The sequence below is a fragment of the Dendroctonus ponderosae genome, unplaced genomic scaffold (genome assembly GCF_020466585.1).
Source record: "Dendroctonus ponderosae isolate FM_Combo_2020 unplaced genomic scaffold, Dpon_F_20191213v2 Dpon_F_20191213_19, whole genome shotgun sequence".
Taxonomy (NCBI): Eukaryota; Metazoa; Arthropoda; class Insecta; order Coleoptera; family Curculionidae; genus Dendroctonus; species Dendroctonus ponderosae.
Genome location: NW_026018060.1, coordinates 59,660 through 83,652, shown reverse-complemented (window position 1 = coordinate 83,652; position 23,993 = coordinate 59,660). Strand labels below are relative to the sequence as shown.

Genomic DNA, 23,993 nt, shown 5'->3' with positions numbered 1-23,993 from the left:
AAAGACACGAATAATTAGCTTAATTTTCACACGAGCTCTCGCATCTATCTTTGGTAGATTTTAAAAAGTGCTTTCAAATTCTGCACTTTAGTATTGACTTTCTTAAAGTGATTGATAGAAATAAGTTTCTGGTTCAAACTATTTTGGACGATTGCCGCGAAGAAATATGTTTCCCATCCAAATGTGAGCATCTCCAATCATGGAGCGGAATAGACTTTTTTATGCTAAATTAAATGCTCTCGGACTTTTGTTCGATTTTTAATAAGACTTCATGAAACGATTTTTATGAAAGAGTCTTCAGCTGAAAATATTCTGTGTAGAGCCATAGTTAGATCCACATTCAATGCTCCGACGGAATACCGAACTTGCTTTATACGCGAGCTCTCGATTTACCATTTTTGCTCATTTACCATTTTGCTCATCATGAAGAGAAGATCCACTTTCAATCTGCACGCCTCATTAAGAGTTGAATGGCAGAAGAGCGCTCAACTGGACTGGCACTACTTCGCGTTCACAATACCATACCGATTGCAGTGAAGGAATGTGTTGTGGGGAGACAATAGAAGGAAATTAATTTTGTTATATAATTATTTTTTTATTACATTTATTATTGTAATTGAATTGAAGTCTGTCCTGACTGAGTCTCTACTAGATGAGACTAATGACTTGAAAGCTGGATTCGCCCTTGGTAACATTGTATATGTGACATATACTTTCAAAAATTACAAATTACTTAATTAATCACTGAAATAATTGTTGGAACATAAGAAATTGTATTTTCTTCAAAGTTAACAGTTAATATGAATATTCTAAAAGTTTAATATGCGGTTCTCATCTCAACAAATAGACAAAGTACGAAAAAACCTTCTGCTGAAATTGTTCCAAATTACTGGCAATTCGTATCGCAAAAATTGAGCATACATCAAAGCCAATTTTGAAAAATTTTCACCCGTATATTACAACTTCGTATTAGACATTTGCGGCATTCTTCATAACAGTTCATGACAAATATGTGTAATCTAAAAAGTAAAATCGTCATAATATCAAATGCTATTAATGATACAAGAAACTGACAAAAAAGCTATTCTAAATTAAAAGAGGTACGAAAGGTCTTCAATTCTGTTGGAATTAAACTCGCAAAAACACTTTTTTCAATAGGAGTGAAAATCAATTTCTTTGGGGAATTTTGAAATGTAATCTTCACAAGTAGTGAATGGGAAAAGTAAAGAATTGCCAAATGGAAAATTGTGTTTATGGCTTTGATGGAAGCAATGCCTGTTAGAAATAAAATATGTGATACATACGTAACAGTAAGAGCTGTTAATGTTGCTTTGGTCAAAGATATTAACTAAAAGGGAATTTCATCACGTAACTTCTAGTTAACCACCGGAATTCAGTTTCTTAAGTCAAACCAAAAAAATCACAATTTTGGCCATTCAAAAATTGCGATTTTTGTTGATTGAGTAAATTTCGAATTTGCCATTCTGAAGATTAATATCTCTAAAATATTTGCACGTTACTATGAAACACATTGAATGTTATGTCGATCTGGTTCTACGCACAATGTATAATACAAGTTTCAGTGCACTTCTTTGCCATTCTAATTTTTTGATTAGGGTTTACCTTACAGTTTAGTTCAGTTTTAGAACATTTTATAGGACGAGGAGTTATGCCCAGCGTTAAACTGGCTCTGGACCATGTTAACGAACACTCACGAGTTCTTAGAAACCATCGACTTCACATGTGGTGGAACGATACCATGGTAAGGTGTTGCATCCTATTAAAATTTGTCAATTTAGTTTTTGCCATTGAGTTCAGCTCAAAAGTGCAACAGTAAGTTAATGGTTTTCCAAAACTTGTTCTGCATGTGCCACTTGAGTGTCTTGTTTATGAGCGAATTAGTTTATCCCCTGTTTTTTTTCAGTTAGTTTTAAGAAAATTAATACTTATTATACTCTATCAAAGACATTGCAAGTTTGCAAGCACTTCAGTTAGAAGATAATTTATAATGCTTACATGCTCAAGCATTACGTTAGACAAGTTCGGGAAGACAGTTGCGGCGGATTGTGCGACATAAAAAGTCCCCCTTCTGTCCTCCCTATCTTGTGTGACGAAGATCTCCAAAGATTAATACAACGACTTACATCGGAAATCAATTAAAAGCAAAATAATAAAGCACAAAATCTTAAAGAATTGTGTAAACTTACGTAAAATACAGCAAAAACTTTGTGGAAGGCAAACATGGGTCTTTCCAAAAAGGAACCAGTTTAGATTCAACTATCGCATGTCACAAGCAATCGTGGCATGTTCCCTGATTTAGATCTGCCCGATTTATTGCTATTTTATTTTCAGAATGTTAAATTTGCAAAAGTTTTGCTTATTGGAATATTCAATCAAATATAGTATTTTCGATTTTTAATTCCAGTGCAATGCTGCAGTAGGTGTAAAGGCATTTTTCGACATGATGCATAGTGGACCTCATAAGCTGATGCTGTTTGGCGCTGCTTGTACACATGTGACTGATCCCATAGCAAAAGCTTCTAAGCATTGGCATCTTACACAGGTACATATACAAGATTAGTTCAAAAAGAGAAAAATATGTATCACATCTATGAACAATTTAGCAATGCCTTAGAATTTCGGCAGGAATAGGAAATGGTTTTATTTTCACTCGCTTTTAAGAGTTTGTAACCTTTGTTAAACCGGTTTTTTCAATGGTAAAACTTCATTTTACTGAATATCATTTGTAGAAAGTATACAAAAGTTGAAAACAATCGGCGAAGAGGCGAAGAAAATATTTCATAAAAATTATTTTTAACGCCTTCATAAAGTTCAAAACTTTTCAGGTCAGCAATTTGTCATATAGAATCATCGCGTGAAGATTCCGAGAATCATTTCCGAATACTCGGTTAAAATCACAGTTAGAAGCAAACAATCTGTTATTTTGAATGACACAATCCTACCTAAAAATAAATCGCATATATGCCTTATCGTCTTACCTTTTAGACAGAATGGTTCAGGGTAAACGCCATTAATTATAGTAAGTGAAAAAGCGTCAAGAATAAAGTACAATTTAACTGCAAAACTTCATTGGAGAAGTTTCCTAATGGTGCACATTTCAAAATAAAATTGTTTTTATTTTAATTTTTGACCGATTTATTTAATTTGCATTAAATTTTGTCCACATCGTAGGCCTGGGTAACATTGTGTTGAGTTGCGTTATTGACTTGTTGCCACTCTCTGAGTTAACGAGTTATAACTCATCGGTTAAGCAGTTTAAGTTTAATATGCCATTTATTAAAGCTTGACGAGACCCGAGACTGGATTTTTCACATCTATAAAAAAAGTAATCAACATTTTTCTGAGTAACATTTTACTACTTTCTTCAGACAACCAAAAACAGTAATCTAGTTTCACTTAAAAATGCTGACAATCTTAAGGTATTTTCCGTGAAAAATTATTAAGTAAATTTCGAATCTTTCGTCGCTTTGCAAAAAGTTTTGAAATCCTTTTCCAACGTCAAATGTGGTACAAAAATTAACTAATTTTCTATCAAAAAGCAAACAGAATAAGGGATAGTTTATTATTTGGAATTCTCGTCATCTCCATTCCTGTGTAGACTGTAGTTTGTTAAAAAAAATTATTTTATAGTTTTGACTCAAAAACTATTCTAGTTCAATTTTGTAGACTTTTACTTAAAAACACTGACGATTCTGACATGTATTTTACGTGAAATATTACTTGATATATTTATAGCTTTGTAGACATTTTACAATGTTTTTCGGAGTCGAATTCGGGACAAAAACGAAAAGAAAATTATCCCCCTTTTCTTATAATAACATTTACTGGAATACTCGGCTCCTGAACAGCTTTGTAAAATGTTTTCTGGAACCTTTTGCAACTTCGATCGAACAACAAAACGCGAACCTTTGGATTTGGGACAAAATCGAAACAAAGTTATCTTGTTTTTCTTTCGACAAAATTTGTTTCTCTAAATAAAAACTCAATTAAAAAATTTGGTTTATATCTACTTTGTATCGTCTGCAAAATAGCCGACTAATGTTGACTAAACTATAAATAATAATGTTCCAAAGCACTCAGACTGCTTTCATGCCTATAATACGCCCAGATTTTTTACAATTAACGCGTGAATACGTTTAAAATACCGAAAATTACTTGCACAGTGGCTAATTGATAACTAAAACGTGAGCGGTTGCAGATATTTTGTGGCAAACACAAGATAGAACACGTTTACAGCCTCGGTACATTGAAGTTTCACCCATGATGCAGATACCTCACAAAAACAATCCTGCCATTAAAATTCGAAATATTGTCTCATTTAATTTGTAGCTCTCCTATGCTGATACTCATCCAATGTTCACCAAGGAGAATTTTCCGAATTTCTTCAGGGTAGTGCCTTCAGAAAATGCATTCAATTCACCACGACTCTCCCTTTTAAAGGAATTCAATTGGACTAGAGTAGGAACTATCTATCAAAATGAGCCCAGATATTCTCTGGCCCATAACAGGTAGGCTTGATCTCATTATACAGGCACCAACATGGTTGAAATGTTTATAGTAGTTTACTTTTGGTTTCGTTTAGAATGCACTAATTCTTCTTTTTAGGCTGGTAGCTGAATTAGACATTCTGGGTTATCAGTTGGTAGAAACACAAAGCTTTACAAATGAAGTAACATCAGCGCTCATGAAACTAAGAGAAAAAGATACGCGCATTATATTAGGTAAGGAGTATGAAAGAGAATTTTGAAAGCAGTCAGAAAAATAAAACGTAGCGAAATGATTTTAAGGCAATTTCAATGAAAAATGGGCAAAACATATCTTTTGTGAAGCCTACCATTTGGAGATGTATGGACGAAAATATCAATGGCTCATAATGGGCACTTACAGTACTAATTGGTGGAAAAAGTTAGAACCGGACGTAAATTGCACGTTGGAGGAAATAGAAACCTCATTAGAGCAAACCATATTAACCGATCTATTGCCTTTGAGCACAAGTGGGGAGATTACAATAGCAGGAATTGTAAGTTACAGCTTCTAGGCTTGTCAGGACTTTTAGTATTTGGTTGCTGTTCCTTTTAAAAATGTGCCTTGCCTTAATTTACATAGTAATACATGATTAACTTGAACTGAATAATGGAACATCATTTGGAAATTGACAAACTACAAAATTAACATTCGCTATTAGCACCACTCCTTCCATGATTGGCTAATGGCTCTGTAAAGCAGCTCTGTAAAACATTATAAAATAGTTCTTCAGCACAGGTTTAATTAAATTTTTGCCTGTTTTCGACTGATCGGAAATAACAATGGAGGTGGTATATTGAAACTATGAAGTTTCCAAAGTTGTTTATCACGTTCAACCAAAACTCGAATAACTCAGATTTTTAGTAGTTTCTATTTATATGCTAGTGTGACACTTAATGACCTTCCTTATTAAATAGATTGTTAATAATGTGAAGCCGAATATAAAATATGTATGCTTTCCGGCTAACTTCTACAACTTTTTCTATTCTCCAGACAAAGTATGTTCCTCAGTTTCCAAAGCATTTCTTTTTGCTAGAACTGTTTTTGGCTGAAAGATATATTTTACATATTTAATACCGAACAAAATGCTTGTCTTGTTGTTCTTCGACGCTTATTTTATCCCGCCCCTTAACTTTGGATTAGTTTTTCCAGTTTTAAAGTTGTGTTTTGACTTGAACTTTTGATGGTTGAAAGTTGAGTATGATTTCAAAATGACTTATACGCTTCCTGGTCTCTTAATAATATTAAATTTATAATATCATCTCTCTCTCAATCAAGTCTTAAATTAACTATCTAGGTTCAATCCGCAGGTTGGGAAAGAATTTTGACCGATAGCGAAAACCCTATTTTAATAAACGAAATTAACTGGGTTTATTACTTAACATTTGCGTTATTCAAATTTCTTGTTCCATTTCATAGATGATCAACCTTTCGAATTCACGTTCGTCTCAAGCTTCATCATTAGCCCCAATTTTTATGAAAAATATTGTCGATTTTACAATAATTTTTCTGTCTTACAGACCGCAAAAGAATATGAAGACGAATACCATTCCAGGAGAAATGGGGAATTTTCCCGTTTTCACGGCTACACCTACGATGGCATATGGGCGGTAGCTTTGGCTATCGAACATGTAGCAAACAACATCAAAAGCGCTCAATCCGATCGCTATTCCAATGTGAATGCATTTCGTTACAGAGATCCGGTGTGGGAAAAACTATTCTTGGATGCATTGCGAAATACCAGTTTTGAAGGTAGGCACATATGAAACTCTTATAATTACAGCTACAAAGAGATTTTAGGCTGTTTAATTTATAAGGAGAACGGAGGTAGATTAAACTTTCTCATTTGAATATCTCAGTTGTTGCATACAAACTAAAACCCTTTAACACGCGTTAATTTTTAAATCACCTTAATTTTGTTGTAAAAGGGCCAATTTTTATTTATTTCTGAGTTGCTTAATTATTATCTGACTATCTGATTTGTTTAAATTTTAATTAATTTAATTAAATTAAAATTTTGTGGAAATATTAAATGAATTTGTTCTGCTAGATCTCAAACTTTTCGGAGATACAATTTTTTAAATTTTTTGTTGTACTTTTGGTAGAAGCCGAATAATAAAAACGCTAATAATTTTTTTAAACAAAATAGTACTTGCAGTTTGCGAAATATGAATGTCAATACACATAAGAACAATAAAATTTAATCTTAAATTAGACATGGCTTTATGCTTCCAAATATTAGCTTATTGTTTTTTTCATGCTGTTTTTTGAGAAACAAACTCAATAAAGAAGGTAAAGCTTTATCCATCAAAACCGGAACTACAAATTGAACCTCATTAATTATAAATTTGCTACTATTTTATGGGGTTCTAAAATATTCTTGTAAATAACAATTTTGGGTTTCCTTAAGTGGCAACGTTATATACTGTTTATATAAAAATAGATAGCTGCTAGTATTAAATTTAAATGATCTTTAAATAGATGAACAAAAAAGTTATTCAAATTATTTCTAGATAACAAAAAAATATATTTTTACAAAAATTTTATTTACAGAACTGATGCATGCCATTATCCTGTCATATGTTCTTTATTAGGCTTACACACAGGGTGTTAAAGTCTATATTTACTATTAATTTATTTTATATATATAAGGACATCTTAATATATTCAAAATTTGACACTCACTAAGTAATTAAACGCAGAATGCCGATAAATCTTGTGAGTAATTTTATACCATATTTACAAAACATTTCCACAATTTACCGAAACTTTATTTAAATAAACATACAAACATATTTGCAAATTATTCATTATTAAACATTACTCAACATTAATTATTAAGCATTATTCATTATTACGCACACTTTAAAAATTAGAAGTACTTTTTGTTCATGGAACAGGGTGCATAAAACACACGCGTCTGTCATACGGTTTGTCACTTTTAAATGCTAACTACTGTTTAGTCTACTAACTGTACTTGTCGATTAATTACCGAATTAATTCCAGTTTATGTATTAAATTAGTATTAAGTCCTATTGCATAATTCCTAAAACAGTAAAGTAAATCACATAAGTCTTCTGTTGTATGTTGCAAACAACCTACGTGCAAGTGGAATAAAAAGATAACTTTTCTATAGTATATTTCTTAAAAAAACTTATCCAGCCAGTGTTTTTAATTTGGAAAAATTTGGACAAAATTCATTTCTCCAATAATTTTAAATCGCAATTTGGCACAATAGGTAGGTGTCGAACGATTTTAAAATGATCTTACTCGACAAGTTTGTCGGTATGTTTAGTCGATCTTCGGCACTTTGCGGGAGATTGTTTTGGCGGATAGCCCAGCGTGCCGCCGTCGACGCGAAAGCGACGGGTTTTTGATGCAAAGTTGTTCTTCGTTTGATGCTTCGTTTCGCTATTCTGGTGGCCCCCGCCGACCCCATTTGCGGTGAGATTGTAAATTTCCCTATAAAATTTCGGCACTGCTTCCTTTTTAGTTAGCTCATGAGTCAAGTTGATTTGTAAGGCGGCGCTGGAACGCCGTCAAAGGCAGAAGAAAAGACATATTAGCGGTGAGAGCCGCTGTTATTAACTTTGAGACAATCAACCAATTGATTTCAAAGCCTCTTATCTAAACATTTAAAAAACGTAATGCAGTAATAACTTTGTTTATTATTATTATTTCAACAACACATTATACATGTTATATTTGAAAACTTGATATAACATACATACAAGTTTGAATTTTTTTCTGGACTGACAATAAAATTCATTAAAAATATTTATTATCAAAAGAACAGGAAGGCATCAATGGTGATTGATTAATTGCCACAAAACATTTTGCACAATTTCCTTTGAGAAACGAAAGCGTTTTGGAAAATCGATTACAGTAAATTTCTCTAAGGTATTTTCCATATCTAAAATATACCTGAAATTAATACAATTATTATTTGAATTGCATATCACGCTTGTTGAGGTTTTCGTTACGTACTTTTGTGGTATGTTAAAATCTAATTCCAAGTCCGAATTATCCCGATTAACACTGTACAATACGTCGAGATCGTTATCTATATATTTAAAACAAAAATAGTATAAACAACACAACAAGTTGAGAACTCGTTCACAAAATAGCTTTGGCGATTGTTCGGAGGTGCCTACAACCATATCCGACAAATTTCCACCGCATCGCCCAACAATATTGAAATGCGCTTGCGTCAGATGCCAACCGATCGACTGTGCAACAAAAATTACCTCCAGCGAACGGCGGGAGGCTGGCGCATCATAAGAGATCGACTAAACATACCGGCCTTAATCATTCCTTTTACTCAATCTAGACGGAATATACTGTTTCACTTTTAATAATTTTTTAAGGACAATAATATTGTTAATTAGATTATTATAATATCATTGTTGTCTTCAGGATTGGAGGCGGTTTTTTAAAGATTATACAATCTTGAAGCTTGTTTTCAAAACGAAAAGATGTGGGTTATTTGCTTGTTAGTACTACATTTCGATGTAAACAGCCTTTTCGTAAGACATATTAGCCAACGTTCAACAGCCTTCTTCAGCAGAATCAATTCAAAACCCAGCTAGTTTTTGAAACTAGCTATCTAGTGTATAATATAGTACTTATAGTGGTATATGTTTCCTAATAATCACACAAATAAGTTTGATAAAATACGATTGATCTAAAACATTTACTCATGTTAGGAGTCACAGGCCCAGTACGATTTTATGACAATGAACGGAAAGCCAGCATCTTGCTTAAACAGATCCAAAATGGAACAGACGTAAAAGTAGGAGAATACAGTGCTGCCATACAACATCTAGATCTTACTCTAGGAGATCCTCTTAAATGGACTGGGAAGTAAGTTCAAATTATATTAGGTAGATATGTAATTGCGTAGTTGTCTATTTTTTTCATAGTGTTTTCACTGTCTAATAACGGCTTACAAAATTTAATTAAATATAATAAAATAATTTGAGAAAACGGTTTAAATGCAGGCAATTTACGGACCGACAACAGTAAAAAGTCATAAATCATAATGTGATAAATGTGTAATTACAATTCGCTTGTTTTTAAATTGTTCAAATAAAACGCTGATATATTTTTATTTATATTTATTTTACCCTTCTATATGGGCTTCTATGCTGCTGCATTTTCTGTAAAAAAATAAAGTTTAATTTACGTTATGGACATATTTTATAGCTGAAAAGTCTACGCGCGAATGTAAACAATTTAGTGGTATAGTTAGTGCTTTTTCTAAATATATTAGCTCAAAACAATTTACGTTATGAAATAAACGCTCTACATTTTATTAAACATAATTAAACTGGCGCATCGTTCGAAAAGTCTGTAACTTCTTTCTCTTTTAAATACACCACGAACGTGACTAATAGTGCTATTTGTTGTTTAGCTATATTGAAAATCAGTGTTAGTTCCATTTTCTTTAAACGTCAATGAAACTAATAAAACAGGTTCAAAATAAAGCATTTTTGAATAAAATTGTATGTTAAGAAAATGTTTTCAAAAATTTGTTGTAATATTATCTGCAGAAAAAAACAATTATTGTCTTCATAAACATCCTATATGTATATCTTAGAAATAAAAAAATGTTCTTAACTTTTCCATATTTACTTCTGAAATGTGCTTGATGCATTATTTTGGCTTTATTTTATTTATACCAAATTAAAAGTATGTGAATGCGAACCAATTTATCAACCACATGAAGCCTTTCGAAAATAATTTCATGAAACAGTAATATAAATAAATATACAAAGGAAAACCACGATTTTGTAATTAAAACAACCCGAATTATTTAATTATATTTAAATTACTTTGCTATTGATTTCACTCATTTGTAGATATCCACCGAAAGATAGGACAGTTCTGATTATTGAGCATACCAGAGTAAACAAGACAGCTTATGCCATTTTAGCGACTTTGGCAATTTTAGGAATATTCATAGCTGCATTTTTCTTAGCGTTCAACATCAAATACAGAAATCAGAGGTAGATATTACACGATGTATTAGCCCAGATTAAATTAAATTTTAATCTATAAAAACAAGCAACAAAAAATATTTCATTGGTTTTCAGATATATTAAAATGTCCAGCCCTCAGCTGAATAACTTAATTATAGTTGGATGTATGATAACGTATACGAGCATCATCTTTTTGGGCTTAGATTCGGGTCTTTCAAGTATTGGTAAGTAGTACGAATTTAAATTATTTAGGAATTTATAAGTATTCCGTCCGCGTATTTAATGTAATTCAATGCAAGTTAATCATTTTAATTGGATACCACCTTTTTTGGTTTTTTTATACATTTAGTTAAAACGAGGTTTGTAACCACTTCGAATAACAAGACTTTAAGTTTTCGTCTTCCTTACTATAATCTTTATAGCAATTTATGCATTGATTATTTAGTCGTCGTTTACATATAGTTATTTTAGATATTTTGTTTGTATCCCTCGAGATTACTGACATTTCTTTTGGATTTTTAGAGGTATTCCCTTACATATGCACAGCTCGGGCTTGCACTCTAATGGCCGGGTTTTCACTGGCATTTGGATCAATGTTTAGTAAAACTTGGAGAGTTCACTCAATATTCACCGATGTAAAACTCAATAAGAAAGTGATTAAAGATTACCAGCTTTTTATGGTGGTTGGAGTTTTATTATGTATCGATGTTGTTATAATGGCTACATGGCAATTTGCTGATCCTTTCTATCGTGACACCAAACGCGGCGAGCCATATGTAAGTAAAACTGGACGAAACGGAAAGTTGATGCCCGATTTTTGCTTACGCTGCTAATTGAAAAATGGGGAAAATCGTATGAAATATAAACATCATGTAAAACTTGGGTTTTTTGGATTCAAATTGGTCTATTAGATTGTATTTTTTAAATCAAAAGCACGTTTAATCAACAGTGAGTGAGTCCGTAGAAATAGCCGTATGTTATTTTTTCTAGTTCAAAAAATCTAATTTAGAGATTAAATGGTTAAAATTTTATTACCTCATTTCAATAAAAAAGCAATCATTTTATGTAAAAGAGCCAATATTCCTTCTTTTCGTCTATGAGGATGAACTTGAAGATTACCCCAGTTTTACAGAAGTAAATATTAAAAGTTCATTTGGAATATCCAATTACTTCGCAAAGAACAAAACAAGCAATAAATTTGCTTGTTAAAAAGGACCTTAACTTTCAATCAAAGAACAGTTAAATTCTGTAAATACAAGCTGTTTCAGTTAAAAAATCGAAGTTTGGATTAGCCGAGTTTTAACAGAGCTTGACGAGCTTCACCCTGTTTTAATAGTAACTTTTTCTTTAAAAATTATTTTTTTTGTTGCGCTTAATGAGACACTTAGAAACAATACCAGAACTTAGTTACTAAATCCCATTTTAGCTTCATCCGTCAAATGAAGATGAAATTATTATACCGGAAAACGAGTACTGCACATCTTCGAAAATGACTATATTCATTTCTTCCATTTACGTATACAAAGGTCTTTTGATGGTAAGTCAACATTGGATGGATGCCAGCATTAGAAGAGACTAATGTTGCTGAATGTTGTAGATATTTGGAGCATTTTTGGCATGGGAAACTCGACATGTTTCCATTCCAGCTCTAAACGACAGCAGATACGTTGGCTTTTCCGTTTACAATGTGGTAGTAATGTGCATTCTTGGAGCAGCAGTTGCTCTGGCTTTAGTTGACCATCAAGACGCAATGTTTCTGATAATTAGTTAGTATATTCGTATTACAAAATTATATTAAATTGGGCATTTGGTTTATTTGTTTCAGGTTCTTTTATAATATTTTGTACTACAATAACTTTGTGCCTTGTGTTCGTTCCGAAAATGCTCGAACTGCGCAAAGATACCGGAGGCAGCATAGACAAGCGAATTCGTGCAACACTGAGACCCATGTCGAAAACTAGACGAGAATCCAGCGTATCAGAAATAGAAACGAAAATGAAGGACTTGAAGGAATTAAATATAAAATATCGAAAAACGTTGTCGGAAAGAGATAGTGAACTGCAGGTATCTAGCCAGCTATTTCACGCACCAGCCCCGAGTTAATTTGCAAATTGTAGATGCTGATAAGGCAATTGGGCAATGAAGCAAATGAAATCCTAGAGCAGAAAACTGAGGACTCTATAAGTGATACTAATCGCCTTTCGGTACCACTTTTACGCAAAGAAATGCCAAGTGCCACTGAGACAAGTGACCTAACATCTCTTTGCAGCCTTAGTTCACAAGCAGACTATGCATCATTGCATCATTCGGATAGTCAAAAGTAAGTAAAAATCAACAACAATTTAATTCTTTTTAATAAAAAAAGTAAATAAAATAATTGAAAATAACACATTTTCTGTTCACATATGTATGTACTTCTGACAACCTAATTCCTCGTAGATTTTAATCTCTTGTGTTCAAAAGGGCTGCAAATATACACATAAAAAATAAATTAACATTTGAAGAGTTTTTACGACGTTGCTCTTTTTAATAAATAAATTATTGGTTTTGAGAAAAACCTGAAAATCACTCATATATTTTATTCATCGACTTTTCCATATACAATTTATATTTCAAAATTTTGGTTTATTTGTTTTTTCTTCTTCCGTATACCTGACAAGAATAGATGTATTAGAATAAAACTTTAGACCTTTTTTTTGGTTTTAAAAATTTGTAGCGAGTCCTAACTTAGAAATGTATTTTGCTGATTTGGGGATATTTCAGCAAATTTGTGCCAAAGTTGGTATGGTATACACGTTGATTCAAAGTCCCTCCTGTGAAGGTGTTGTGTATGTACAAAGTACAGAAAAAATTATGAAACAAATTATTTATACTCAAAGATACAGAGATATGCGGAAAAAACGAAACAGAAATATTGCAATCATGTTTTCGCTCGCATATGCAATGATAATTTTTTCATTAACATAATTTAAGTATCTGCTGCTTCATTGGTCAATTATCAAAAGTGCCTGGCGAAATAGAAAAGTAAAATTGAAAAACAAATTGAATTAAGAGAAGTCGGAGTTTCAAAATTTAGCTATTCAATTGATTTTCCGAAGCTACCATATTCCGTATTCAATACATTGCGCATTCAATCCATAAGTTTTATCACCTAATGGCGTAATTCATCACAAAACTGCTCACCTAATAAATTGTCAAATCAGCTTTGAAATACTTTAAAATATTGCCTAATATAAAAAATGTAAGTACATTTTTAACGCCCCAAAAAAACCCATTAAACAAATGACGTTAATTTTGAATCAGCTTTGTAGAAAATTTTCCAGAATAAACAAATTTTTAACTGCTACCAAACCAACAGTGTTTGTAACGGTTTCCTTTCGTAGTGGGAATAAATCGTGGTGATAAAAATATAGTCACTATTTATAAAAAAGATGTAAGTTATATGGTGCAAGATTCTTACTAAAAACATACACGGAACAGATTTTACTGAAGCAAAAACTGCCAGCCAATTTTTAAACACAAATAAAGCATTTGATAACGCTTGGATAATCATATCTGGTTGAAGATTGAGTCATTATTACACCATTAACCAAACCGAGTGCTCTTCAAAAGCAGAAACTTGACAAAAATTTCGTAGGGACGATTGTTACTAAAATCAAAATAAACAAATAACCTTCACAATTGGACCTTCTTGAGCTCTATCTGTTTAACTGAGTCCCAAATTCATCGCTGGTGGAACATTTTCAATTATAAAATATATATTTTTATTTTTTTTTACCAGCGCTCTCAACCCAGATTGTTTTTACTATGTATACTTGAATCTATTTTTGTAATAGTTCATATATTTGGACATAAACATTGCAACTCAGGGAAGAAAACTACAGACTGATAAAAAGTGTTTTTTTATCAACAACAATCTTTCCAGAAAGAAAAAACTTCCAGCAACTAACGAAACATCTCCTAAAAAAGTTGTAAATTCTCCCAAAAGTAAACGAATCGAGAATGAGCAATACAACCAATTGCTGCCATCACAGCAAACGAATCATCCCAAAAGCAAACCAGCAATAATTCAACAGTCCCAACAGCAAATTAATGGAACTGTGTCAAGAACTAACACGGATACCATTAAGGCAGAAAATAATATTAATAAGGAAAGTATAATGAAATTGGATAGCAATTACAACACTGTAAAAGAACCAAGTAAGGTGGTTTCGATTGCTGATAAAATCGACATTCAAAGATGTGACACACAGGTAGGATTTTTTCAATATGGTTACATCTTATTAATTCCAACGTACTCAAATTTAGATCAAGCCTTACCCGAGTGAACAACTAGAAAAGAAGAGAATTTCAACATTGGAGCGGCAGGGTCGAAGGACGCCAACTCATGAACGAAGAGTGTCCAGGACGGTCGGGGCAGTAGATTCAATAGAAATCCAAGAAAAGAGAAGAAGCAGCATAAAAGCTGTTGAAAGTGTCTTGGAGGACGACTTAGTTGTAAAAGGTACGATATGCGCTAGCTCTATTATGGGGAATTCAAGAATTACACTCTGTAGCAACACTCAAACGCACACGGTAAAACGCATGAAACTATTCGGGAAAACTTGCCAACACCACACAGCACACACATGCACAATCCCTATGCCATAGCCTATCAATTTGCTTTCCAGAAGGAATATGCCACAGAAGAACGAGTGTTCAGAGTAACATTCGCACCACCCCCAAGAAGAAGCCGGAATGCGGCACTCACGTGGTGGCTAAAAGCGAATTATGGGACACAGGGAGTCAACATAGGTGCCAAAAGGCGCATCAAAAGAGTAGTAGAGTTAGCATATCACAAGATGAAGGTAAGGTGCATGATAACATTTTGCGGATGAAATCTTTCTGCTGGAGCTTCATTTCCAGCCCTTTATCAATTTATTTTGAGCTGAGTTTTTCTTTCAAGTTTCTTTGATTGTGACAAATAGTTTCGCTTTTGTTTAGCAAATATTTTTACCACCGTCTTCAGAGTTTAATTAGTATATAGGTGGTATGTCAGATGTACGAATAAGAGAAGCGGCTGTATCTTCAAAACCAGTGAGGGTTGAGCAGCAGAGGACATTTACAATGTTGTAATTTTTCGGCTAATTGACGTAAACCGTGGTTCACAAAGAAATAATCACTAAATCTTTAAAAACGCTTCTATCAGATAAACCTACGTTTTATACAAGGTGTTTCAACCGACGCGGTGGAAGATTACGGCAATCTAGAGTGTAATTTTGAAACTATTTTTATGCGATATTGGCATTAACAGTGTCCATTTATTAAAACAATGTGGTTTACACAGGATGTCCCGAAAAATCCGTTGTAAAGCAAACATATGTTTTTATTAATAGACCACCCTGTATTAATATGCTGCAATGGGTTTTCTTACAAATCAAGATAACTTTTGTAGAAGGTTTATTCGGTCTGCGGTTTATAATTTACCAGATGAAGACACTTAAAGTTAAGTCACATTTTTTAAATGAAACACCTTATATATTATAAGGTTTTTTAACAGGCTTTCAGATAATGTCAAATTCAGAAATTTTTTCACAAGTTTTTGAATAAATTTGAAGCAAAGCCAACTTTTTTCAGAAATTAGCAGTATCAAACTCTACTACGAAATTGAACCAATAAGCCCCTGGACAGACAAATAATTTAGTAGATAAGACCGAACAGAGCAAACTAACAAGTTTTTGCATAATATTTATTTTTTGTCTCTAACCATGCACCTTACTACCCATTTAATGGTGTTTATCTCCGGAGAATGCCAAAAAATAGATACTTATTAGCCAGTAGGGTATACAAAGCCTCAGTTACGTACTTCGTTCCTCGAGAGCATACATGAGAGGTTAAAAAACACAGTTTGTTCATGTAATTGTTTTTCTTTTTGTCCCCCTAACGGAGATATTGGACTTTACGTTTAGATTTCCAACTTTTGTACAACTTTGTATATTACAATTATTTTTTGGCCAAATGTTTGTCTAAACAGAGTTACAATCTTATTTGCAAAACGGATCCTAAATATATTGAACACAGAAAGAAAAAAAGCAGGAGCGGCCTGCAGAAACAACCAATCTTTATTTTTTTATTTTTTTTAATTATTTTTAACTGCAAATATAATTTCTTGAGACTAGAGATTTTCAGCCAAAAAGCTATGCCTTACTTATTTATACAATTTGAACTATGTATATATGATAAATTGAACTACGTATTTTAAAGATCATTTGATTTCTGTTTAATTAATTTTAAATACCCTGCAGAAATTAACTTAAAATACAGTAATGTATAATTATTTCCTATGATACCGGCCCATAAATTTACCACAAAATTCATTATGTGAACATAATTTTTACGAATAAAAAAAACAACCAAAGGAAAGATTTTTTAACCCCTTGGTTAATTGTTGAGCTCCTTAAACTGATTATACAAAAATCAAGCTATTATTAAAACAGTTCAATTTATCGCAATAAATGAAGAGTTTTTTTTGGCGTAAATCTCCATTTCCTGAGTATCTAAAGTTAAAAAATTATATCTCTAGTTGAAAATAATGATATATGTTAATGTTGAAACTGAATGCTGCTGTTTAAACTGAATGTGCTTGGACCAGTTAAGGGGGTGTTAATATTTTTTTTATACGAACAAAGCGTATTATTTTTATCTCCTATATATGCTATCAAAACTTCCCTCTGTCTCCTTTCAAACCTCACCTGTGCACCCTGCATGTCCTCAACTTAAGGGACACCTTGTATACTACCCGATATCCAAATGCTGATAAAAATGGATAGTGGGAGCATTAAAAAATGTATCGGGTACATTTGAAGAAACAGAAAATGTTGCATTTGATAATCCACGCTATTACAAGCAGTCCAAGAAGACCCCGAGACCCGCAGGTTAACCTCTATTACAATACTACTTTATTAATTATTTAAACCTAAAATTTCATTAAATTTGATTACTAAATAACTAGAACGTAATAAAACAGTAATAAATAAAGATTCTAACTTAGAAATATTGGCATATTATGCCATTATTTCTTATTATGTAGTATTATATAGTATTCTAGCCCAGAATTGTGTTTAACTAATAATTTTTCATAGGAGGTGTTCAAACAGTTCAGCCTCAATAGCATACACATTATAGCTCTACACAAAAACGAACTTTTTTACCTTTTCTAAAGTTTGTACTGAAATACTTCGAAAAGTTTGTCTTATTAGTGTTTTCATGTCTTTGAGCTAATGTTGGTAACCTACTGTTTGTAAACTTCAGCCTTAACATGACCCCATAAGAAAAAGTCGATTGGTGTTATGTCAGGTGATCTAAGTGGCCATTCAATTGTACCACCACGTCCAATCCAACCACTTATCTTCCATTCATCTAGTTAACTTCCCATAGTCTTTATGTAGCTACTGTTCCGATTTTTATAATTCCTTACAGACTTAATACAATAGTGTTCCAAATTTGAAAGTGTGACACAAACTCCCACTCTCGTTCGTTGGACTCAGTTCCGTTGCTGGGATAATGTTGATGGCTGCTTTATTTGTTTTCAGATTTATTTTAAGGGTCATTTATTAATAATATTGATAAAAGTTCTTCAAAATTTCAGAATTTTCCAGTTTTAGCCAAGTTACTCTTTCTTCTAAATGATCAATTTTCTTAAGTTTTGCTTAAAAATGTTGACAATCTTAAGGTAGTTTCTATGGAAAATTATGAAATAAATTTCGAATCCTTCGTCGCTTTGTAAAAAGTTTTGAAATCCTTTTCCAGCGTCAACTTTGATACAAAAATCAAATAATTTTCTATCAGAAAACGAACAGAATAAGCGATAGTTTATAACATATTATTTGCAAATCTCGTCACCTCCATTCCTCTGAAGACTGTAGAGTTTGTTTAAAAAAATGTGGTTTTTTAGTTTTTGCTGAGAAACACTCTATTTTGTAGAGTCTCACTTAAAAATACTGACGAACTGGAGGTCTTTTTTAGACAAAAAATTACAAGATAAATTTAAAGCTTTGTAAAAATGTTACAAAAACTTTTTTGAGCGCCGAATTCGGGACAAAAACGAAAATAAATTCCTCCCTTTTTTCCCCGAAAACCATTAGGGTTTTCTCCAAAACCGATCACAAAACTAAAAGTTTTTAACCGAAAACGCAAAAAAAGCATTATTTTCTGATAATTTTCTTCTTTTCTGACATCTTCTTTTCTGACGGGATCTTTTAAGCCCAAAATGACAAAATTAATTTTGCTTTTAATTCATTTTCAATAAGAAAATTCGCCTCATTCATCGGTTTACAGGGAACTTTAGAAAACCTTTTCAGCGGCGAATTTGGCACAAAAACCAAATAATTTTAKTCAKTKATTTACCGAAAGWAATTAAGATTATTTTGAAAAACGACCAGAGAGCAAAAGTTTACAAMAAATAATTTGGAAAATTCGCCGCCCTCACCGMTCTGAAGAWTTTTRAAGTTCCGTTAAATGTTCRGGTCATTCCAGTTTTAATAAAKTTTTTATTAAGCAATTSTTTCYACGCAAAYATTGCATCAGTTTTACTTAAAATACTGACAATCTTCAGTTATTTTCTGTGAAAAATTATTAGGTACGTTTTATTGGAACACTCGCCTCCTTMACAGCTTTRCAAAATTGTTTGGAAAACTTTTTGCAGCTTTGAATCATGGAYAAAATCTTACTGTAAAATTCTGGCAAACTGAATCTTTTATGCAAAAAATTAAGAGATCAATTTTAYACGAAAACTCGTCGATTTTCTTTGGACTCAGTTCTGTTGCTGGGTTCTGTTACAAAGTAGTAAAATGTTACTCAGAAAAAYGTTGATSWTYTKWTGAAGATGTTAAAATTCCAGTCTCGGGWCTCGTATAGCTCTAATAAAAAAAATGCAGCCAAGTGCGTTTAAGATAAATATAAAAAGCATTTCTTTTCGTTTTCTAAAGCTCGTAATCTTGCGAAACGTATTTATAGCAAATATTTAACATTTGGCATACAGCCCTAGAAAAGTTATTTTCAGACGGTTGCAAAACTCTATTTTTCGAATTTGGCGTCTCTATTTATTCAAATAATGCAAATTCAGATAATTGATTCACTATCAGTAGCAAATCTATAATCAAAGTACTTTTTCGAACAGTGAGCATTCCATTTTTTTACAAAAGCTTTGCTCTTATCCCAAGAACCATTAGCACCAATTTAATTAAAAATACTTATTTTTCCTGAATTTTCATTTTCAGATGATCCGCACATACATCGCACAACATCCGAAAGGAATCGGCACGGCTCTCAGAGGGAGAAACGTGAAAAATCACCAGCTAAATCGAATCCTTCCGAAGCTGCCAGTTGCAACATGTTAGGAAATATCCAGAGTCAGAAGCTGGGCTATTTTACTAGCACACCTAATGTGGCGGCGGCATTAAAGTCTAGTACTCATCCCCCTAAACGGGACAAATCCATGTATAATGCAACCTCTGAAAGTGAGTTATTGGATCGTGAAATTCTGCCGATTTTCCAGAAATTGTTGACCGAAAGAAATAAAAGCCTGCATAACATAGACTATTCGTTCGGTCGTTCGTGTCCGAATATTAGTATTAAGTGTGATATAGTTGAATATTTATAGGTTTAGAATCTTCTTTTTAATCTTAGCTTTAAAGCGATAACGAAATTCTAAAATGAAAATATTAGCAAAGTAATATGTAATTTTTAGGCACGTGAAATCGAAGTGCGAATGTAGCAACGTGTATTTATATATTTTAGTTTGTAAACTTCAAAGTAAATAATGAAAAATTAAGTCTGAAAAGTACTACGTGCACGTACGCGAAAAATGTATAGAAGCAAACACCTCAGACTGTTTAGTGAATACATTGATAGATATTATTTCACGCGTAAAATTCCACATGAATTTCAAATGTTAATTTGGGCTATTATTTATTAGCAAATTAAAATAGAAAATTTCTAGCAGTCGTGTTCAAGGAACGTAAAAAGCACTTTGATCAGATTTAAAAAAAAGTTAATTCAGATTTTATTAACCTATAACAATTAAGAGCAATTAAATTGCTGGTCCCTCTAACCGAAACCGAACCCGAATATTTTCAATATTTTCCAGTTTTACAGTTAGAACATGGAGTTTTTTAGATACGATGAAAAATACATATACTTAGTGCAATTATTAGAACTGATTACACAGGGTTCTAGTTCATACGCATATTAACAGTGATATTAAGTCATATTACTATAAATTATGCTGTTAACTAAATCGCGTCGATTATGTTCCTCTTATATGTTGACAATCTTCATGTTACTATTACTCTTTACAGGATGCGCTCTTACAATTATTAATTATTTTTTTAGCTAAGATGAACAGAAGAATTTTATAGAATATTCTAAACATGTTGTCAATTATTATATCAGCCCTGTTAAATTTCTGAATAAATGAAAAGTTTATAAATAGTAATTTACCTTACAAAAGTTGATCTTTCTGTTAGAATTTTATCACACAATTTGTTTCGCATTAACACAGTAGCTAAGGTTGTACATTAAATCAATATGTTATAGATCATAGATCCTTATAATAGTTATTGCTTGTTTTGAACATGAACATTTTTGCAAATTTTAGAATATTGTTATTGGATGGAATTCTTTGTAAGTAAAAGAAATTATTAGTAAAACTGACGTATTTTTATGGATCCTTTCTTCGTTTATCTATTGTGATAGACAGTACGTTTTCATTATACAGGGTGTTTTTTTAAATTTTCAAACCCTTAAATATTGCGGAAACGAGTGGTCCGAGGAAAAATGTTTCAAATAAAAAGTTTAAAAAAATATCTGGGAGGGGGGCGTTTGGAGTTCATTCATGTCAGAAAAGCAACGCCTACTTGGACCTTGTAGGCTAGGCAGGGGCCAACTTGAGAATTTCAAATAGTAACCACACCATTTTACTGGAGATTCGAATTCGAATAGTACGTCAAAAAGTGATAGTAATTTATCAAGACATTTGTTTTGGTTACCATTTGAAAATCTCAACTTGGCCCCTGCCTAGCCTACAAAGTCGAAGTAGGCGTTGTTTTTCTAACACGAATAAACTTCCCCCTCCCAGATATTCACTTCTTATTTGAAACATTTTTTCGTAGGATCACTCGTTTTCAAAATATTTAAGCGCTTCAAGATTTTAACAAAATCACCCTGTATATGGGCCAGCTCAATAATGGAGGTAACGGGAAAACTAGTGTCCAAACAATTTAAATTGATGTAAATCACAAAGCCTCTAATAAAAGCTATAAAAACAAGTTATTTCGAAAAAAAGACTTTTATTTTGTGACAAAAGTGGAAATCTCAGTCAGTTAACCGTAAGGAACCTTAAAGAAAAAGCAAATGTACGAGTAACAAAAACCCTAATGCAACACTTTCCCGAATCATTTTTCGAGCTCGAAGCCCAAAATCCTCGTCTAAAAGAAACTATCACACCTAACTATAAGAAAAATACAAATCCCTCCTTAAAACAAATACGACTTCAGAAACCTTTGATCTTTTTCCACAAGCCAAATCCCAAAAGAAAGCGGTTCAAAGTAATCAGAAAACAAGAGCAAGCATGAAAGTCTACAAAATTCCAAATTCTCCCTTCTAAGGCCAACAGCCCAACCTAATGCCCAGAAAACCAAAACCCCAAAACAAAGCGAATCAGTCCTCATCACTATTTCCTAATACTGAACTGGAAAGAACCCAAACGCTACTCTCCATAAACTCTTATAAAAATTAAATCATAGAAAAATTCACAAATGGAGTAGATACAAATGGATTGAGTCACCTCAAACTCGGGATCACAAGCAAATAATCCATCTTCTCCATTAAATCAACAGCTAACCCTTCGCCTAGATTCTTCAAAAGAGCAGAAAACCCGCCTTCACCATTAATGAACTCGAATCTCGCACAGAAGCTGAATAAATCCATGCAGAAAATATAGGGTTCACCCCTGAGCAAATTCATTCTACCGTATTAGTAGATGTCTCTTCAAACGTTTCTAATATGGCTAAACTACTCCATCTCAGAGATTTAAAAAACTGCACCGAAATCCAGTAGTTCCAGAAACGTCAACGCTTTCTTCTTCAAGGCAAGATACATCCCACAGTGCAAGAATGTCCAGAAGTTCGTCCATCCTGTCTCGAACGGCGGAGGAAATTTAATCTGTAGCAGATGGTCAGACAAGCATTTTCCAGAACAACTAGCCAAATGCTGTAACCGGAAGGATTTACCTTTGCTACTACTTCCAAAGTTCAAGAAGTGCTAACTACAAAATCCCAGCGAAGGAAATGCGCAAGGTTGCCCTATTCAGTAACAAACTGAAAGGAGGAACTTCTTGCGCCCAAAAAACTGCAAAATCGGAAAACACAACACAAATCATCTAAAAAAACACCCGAAATAAGTTTAGGCTGTAGGCAACTTCTCCTAATACAAGGAAACGAAAATGTTTCCATACGAAGATTACCTAAAAAGTAAAACTGTAAAAAAGTAAAAACTGTAGAAAAGTAAAAAGCTGTCTGTAGTAAATATATTATACGAGATAGTCGCATCGAACTAATTTTTATTGGACTTTGACTTGGAAGGTTATAAATAAAGCATAAAGCTGGACCAAACTGATTCAAAGTTGGCGTCATTCATTTTAAGGGGTAATAGAGGCTCACTTGGTGAGTGCGATAATTAATAGTTGAAAATCAAATGTCAACTTTGTTATCAAGCATTAATTTTCAATGGTCCCATCTTTGATTGGTAGCCTTTTAAAATACACCATTCGTAATGAAAATTTACGGTCTTYGCTTCAAATTTCAAAAATTTTTKATATTAAAAAAGTTYTGTTTTACAATGTTTTGATTAAAAGTCGAAGCGGCAATGATGTTTTTTGTCATTAACAGATTATTACAGGTAGATAGTATTTCTTTCACAAAATGTAGATTGGCTCCAGGAAGATTTTAGACACAGAGGAACAAAGTATTGGTCATAATTGCAGCAGAGCTTTCCAGGGGTACTCGCAGCACAATAACTGACCTTTTCGCAAGCGCCAAGTAAATACCGAGGAAGGGCTGCATTCCTACCACGAATGTAAGATACACACAGCACAGGGACACATTAAACCAATGGATTACTGAACACCAGCACACATTGAGCAGGAGTTAATTATCCGAATACGAGAAGCTGCTCGACATGAGTGCACAATAACGTGATCACAAAGAACAATTTCTCATTGACAATCTGACATTTCGTCGAAAAAAGTATACCCTACACGAGGCCTCCGTCTTACGGAGGCTACGCCCTACATGTAACAAATCTTGTTGAATTTAGCGTTTATCCTCGTCTATTTTATTGTGATTTTCTGTATAATTCCATGGTTACCCGAGTTTTTAATAACTACGAAAAAACAGGTATTTACGTAATGTTAATTGGTCAGATTACCTT

General features: G+C 32.8%; 1 protein-coding gene across 2 annotated transcripts; it reads left to right on the top strand.

Moving 5' to 3' along the window:
- Nucleotides 1-1,630: 1,630 nt before the first annotated feature.
- Nucleotides 1,631-21,000, top strand: LOC125503325 (gamma-aminobutyric acid type B receptor subunit 2-like). 2 transcript variants are annotated; one of them, XM_048663415.1, is made up of 18 exons: nt 1,631-1,762; nt 2,426-2,563; nt 4,351-4,529; nt 4,627-4,742; nt 4,809-5,041; nt 6,066-6,297; nt 9,252-9,408; nt 10,407-10,553; nt 10,641-10,750; nt 11,049-11,302; nt 11,953-12,063; nt 12,124-12,292; nt 12,352-12,590; nt 12,644-12,846; nt 14,452-14,779; nt 14,835-15,030; nt 15,197-15,373; nt 19,784-21,000. In XM_048663415.1, exons 1-18 carry the CDS (start codon nt 1,670-1,672, stop codon nt 20,164-20,166), a joined length of 3,465 nt encoding a protein of 1,154 aa, XP_048519372.1. In that variant the 5' UTR covers nt 1,631-1,669; the 3' UTR covers nt 20,167-21,000. The 2 variants fall into 2 exon arrangements, with proteins under 2 accessions (XP_048519372.1, XP_048519371.1); XM_048663414.1 differs by lacking the exon at nt 15,197-15,373 and having other exon boundaries at nt 1,663-1,762.
- Nucleotides 21,001-23,993: the final 2,993 nt, after the last annotated feature.

Coding starts and splice junctions, on each gene's coding strand:
- LOC125503325 (XM_048663415.1), top strand. CDS start 1,670: ATGCCCAGCGTTAAACTGGCTCTGGACCATGTTAACGAACACTCACGA. Junction 2,564..4,350: donor AGCATTGGCATCTTACACAG/GTACATATACAA, acceptor TTTAATTTGTAG/CTCTCCTATGCTGATACTCA. Junction 10,554..10,640: donor ATCAAATACAGAAATCAGAG/GTAGATATTACA, acceptor ATTGGTTTTCAG/ATATATTAAAATGTCCAGCC.